General features: G+C 40.8%; 1 protein-coding gene across 1 annotated transcript; it reads right to left on the reverse strand.

Moving 5' to 3' along the window:
* Positions 1 to 1,281: 1,281 nt before the first annotated feature.
* Positions 1,282 to 2,474, reverse strand: LOC134806709 (uncharacterized; the record flags this gene model as incomplete). The annotated part of the gene is made up of 1 exon (XM_063780033.1): positions 1,282 to 2,474. A coding segment is annotated over exon 1 (981 nt), but the record flags the coding sequence as incomplete, so codon positions are not given.
* Between the last annotated feature and the right edge of the window lie 1,955 nt (positions 2,475 to 4,429).

Below are 4,429 nucleotides of genomic sequence, written 5' to 3' on the forward strand. Positions count from 1 at the left end.
TTCGTATTTGTCTTGGTGCGCGCACACAATTACTTTACCATACGAAGGTAAAACAGGATAAACCCGAAAATTTTATAAAAGTACGTAGTAACAAATTGGTGTATTGTTAGTATAGCTTCTGTGAGAAGAGATAGCACGTGCATCGTAAGGATTTGATTGGTCTCTAAATTAGCTAATATTCGTCAGGTTGTTGACTGCTGATGCATCCAAGGATGCTAGTGCTGCTAACCTTCTGCGTTTTGACCGTTTACTACAAGCCGATAATTCCTTTTTTGGCCATCCGGCTGAAGTAGAGGGTTCCGAATTGCCCGATGATGACGGTTGTCCCAATTCAATATTTAACGTCTTTTCAGTCACCTTATTTTTAATGGCAAATTAACACTTTGCTTCTCACTTAAGCAGTCCAAATGTTTCTTAAGAACTAAACACTTAGTTCCCGAAGAAGATTTCCAATAAAATACATGTCGACTACAAAAATGTACTTTATGATGCTATCCAAATTACTTGTATCCACATTTTCTACATCTGGCACCATTCCTATTAGTTGTTGTAGCACTTGACGACGTCTTTCTGTATCTGAACCACTAGTAGAGAGCCATAGTTCAAATACGAATCCCCTTGTAAAAGATTCGACGTACATATCACCTGAAAAAAGAAAGAAAAAGGTAAATTTCCATTCGTAATATTTTCGTAGTAGGTGCTACGCCTCGGCCTACGCAGGCGTAGCAGTCTTATAAATACTAAATAGGCAAATTGCGGCAGAAACAAGTTTATGGCCGTTAATCTAGAAATATCGAGCTTCAAAATAATGCTAATTTCGTATTTACAATCGTGTCTTAAATTAACTAAAAGTTTAAGTCAACAAATTATTCTAATCATGATTCATACGACTTTTTGCCGCGGCGTAGACCCAGTATTATGAATATATATTTTATTGTAATGCTAAGCAATCTATGTAAATCAAAACAACATACCTGATTCTTTAAGCTCCATATTAATAATAGTCACTAACATCACTATTTAGTCAGGAATGCACCACTAATCACCGATCACTTAATGAGTCTCTGATAAGAGAGCGCGTACAAACGGGAGTTATGTTCACTTTCTAGGTTCATTATAGAATGAAGGTAATTACTTATACAGGATCTATTTATACCTAATTAAAGTACGTTTATCGGCAAATAAGAAACAGCCATTTGAAATTTAAAACTACCACATGCATTTTTTGAATCATGGCCTAAGGCCAGCCCACCGTGCTATGGTATATTCACACACAGACGACTCGCTGCTATCTATGGAAAAATTGTTTACCTCGTCGCTGTCGCTGTTGTCCGAACGGTCCAAATACACAACCTTCTCTTCCGTCACGTTGTATACGGACGAACTTCCCCGCAGCTTAGGACACACCCTCTTTAAATGTCCTTCTTGGTTACATACTCGGCAGACATACTTCTTGAATTTACATCTGTCGGCTTCATGCTTTGCTCCGCACACCTTACACACTCCATTGAAATCCGCGTTATTGTTTTGACCGAAGCCTCGCATCTTTCCGCTACCCGCTCCGCTCATGGCGCTTGGACCGCCGCCGCCGCTCGTTATCTTCCCGCGGCCCGTTGTTCCCGCCGCTGGTCGACCGCCGTCCGCCGCCGCCCGGCCCCGTCCTGCCCGACCCAAATGATGCACCGAGGTGGTCGCGCTCGCTGGTATACTGTCGCTGGTTCGATTCCGAGCACAGTCTTCTACTAGCGCCGCGTTGACCTCGGCCGCCTCCATGGACACGGCGAGCTTGTACGCCCGGTCGAACGTGATCGTGTCGTCCTCCGTGAACAGCTTCTGTCTGATGTCGTCGTTCAACAGCCCGCACACGAACTGATCCCTCAAGTTCTCCTTCAAGCTATTGTCCCCGGTGAAACTGCAGTCCTTACTTAATTTTTTAAGATCCGTTACAAAGTTGGCAATATTTTCATCACGCTTTTGCACACGCTGACGGAATTTAAAACGTTCTGCGAGCAAACTCGGCTTTGGATTTAAATGGCCTTTCATCAGCGCGACCAGCTGGTCATAAGTTTTAGTCGCGGGTTTCGCGGGCGTGCACAGATTCACCATTAGTTCATAAGCGTCCCCGCCCATCACTGTTATTAGCGTAGCCACTTTCACTTCACTTTTAACATCGTTTGCAACGAAATATTGTTCTAAACGGTCAACATACAGTTCCCAATTGTCATTGACAAGGTCAAACGGTCCGAGTTTTCCCACAGGCATGTCGTACACTGTTTATCAATAACTTTTCACTTTTTAAATGCACTAGTGTCCAATTGTTCTCGTCGCCACTGAGAAATATCTGCCTAGGGCCCAGGGAATCCAGGATATGAGGAGAGCACTAAAACACGTACGTTCGGTATTGCATTTAATCGATCGACGGACATGGTGCGCAATCTACCCTCTATTGTAGAAATATGAGTCTACCCACATACATTACACAACTGACAATGCTGAACCGCTATCGGCCAATCCATAAATCTCGAAATCATTCGCCTTAAATTTCAAATACGGCCTAATATCATCCTTATTTGGGGCAAACAGAATCGTAGCAATCGAACTAGCATTTTTATTTTGTTCAATCGATTTAAAGTTTAATCGATTCGATTGACACTTGCTACGATTCAACCTTAGGCGTTTTTTGACTGTGGTTGCATTGGTTTCTGAACGCTACCCTTTTGACAGATTTCACATTCCGATCGAATTGTATTTGCTTTTCCACAACCAAAACAGCTATACGAATTTAATTTAGGCTTTTCCTTACACAATTTAAAGTTATGATCCGGTTTTCCGCATTTGTAATACACTCCACGATGTGGTTTCGAAAACTTCGCGTCCGAAAACCTTGGTTGCTGTTTCCGCTGTGAAAAGGAACTATCCGACTTGGTTGCGAAGCCTGAGCTTTGTTTTACAGCGATGGCATTCACCTGAGGTTGCTTGGCACTGGAGCCTTTATAAACGTGATCACGACAAAGTGTATGCTCGCTGACCTTGGGCGGTTCTACAAATAACTTCGCCCTTTGCTGTGAAAACTCAACCTTGCGACAATAGGCCTTCAGTTCGGCGACCGACTTAATATCCACCAATGCCAACTGCTGAGTAAAATGTGGGCGAATGTTGTGCAACAAGATGTCCAGCTTCGCCTCCTCCGGTAAGTCTGATTTTAATCTTGCAAACATTCCTGACATTACCGCAAAATATAAATGGATGGGTTCGTTTTCCCCCTGTGTTCTAGCTTGAATTTCCTGTCTCAGCCTAAAATCATAGTCACCGGGGACAAACTCATCTGGGTGCGTTCCGGCTGAACCCTAGCCAGACGGTGATAAATATGGTACCCAAGGGCTTTAGCGCGACTTAAAGAATATCTCTCCTTTGTCTCACAATATTTGTCAACAATGGAAGCCAAATCGATCACTTTCTCCGAGACAATGCCTAGCTCCGACTCCGCTGACAGTTCAGTTTCCACTATGTCCTCGCTAGGCGCTTCTAAAATAAGAGACCTAAGTTGCTTTCTCAAAGCGTCAACTGTGGTTGCAGGAGTTTCTGACCGAATTTGAACCTCATAAATCAACTCATCCTTCAAAAGACTGTGAAATTGAATGCTGCGCTCCATTTTTAACTATTGTATCAACTGTTGTATTGAAAATTCTGGTATTAACAATGTTTTTTGTATGTATGACTGTATCCCTTATGTTGTTTTTATAAAGAATAAATACTACTAAATAGTGTACTACTTTCTTTAAACCAATCTTAATCTACAAATAATGTAACTGTAATCCTTAATGAGTAAAGTATTTTTTCTACCGAAAATGATTTCTAACTGACAGGTGTACACTTTCAAACGTCAACTTTCTTTTTAAATTTGCAAAGTGAAAGCTACTATCAAATTGATTCCAAACAATAGAGTCTGTGCCGAAAGAGAAGAGTCGTGGAATGTATTGGGCCCCATACATTCCACGACTCTTCTCTTTCCGCACAGACTCTACCACAAAAATCCAAGAATGTAATATTTCCGACAAAATCTAATGCTTTTCACTTTAAATATGTAATAATGAGCTGGCAGTATAAATGTAAGCAAATACTCTTAAAATAATTGTTTGTACTGAAATTGGAATATCTTTGTAATAAGTCCGTACCGACAAAATAATGCACAAAACCTTTTAAATTGCAATTTTATGCTTAAAAACGACACAAATTCACATTAAATGTTGAAATCATAACTTAGTATATAAAATCAGTGAAATTTCAACACATATACTTGGTGCAAAGTGCAAAACCACGTTATTTTTTACGGTTGGCAATATAACCTCAAAAAGTCAAAAAGTGTGTGTCACTTTCTCTTCCAAAAAACAACAAATAAATGTGCAGCAAAACAGCAAAATTGCAATCA

This window comes from Cydia splendana, chromosome 3, assembly GCF_910591565.1.
Source record: "Cydia splendana chromosome 3, ilCydSple1.2, whole genome shotgun sequence".
In the NCBI taxonomy this organism is placed as follows: domain Eukaryota; kingdom Metazoa; phylum Arthropoda; class Insecta; order Lepidoptera; family Tortricidae; genus Cydia; species Cydia splendana.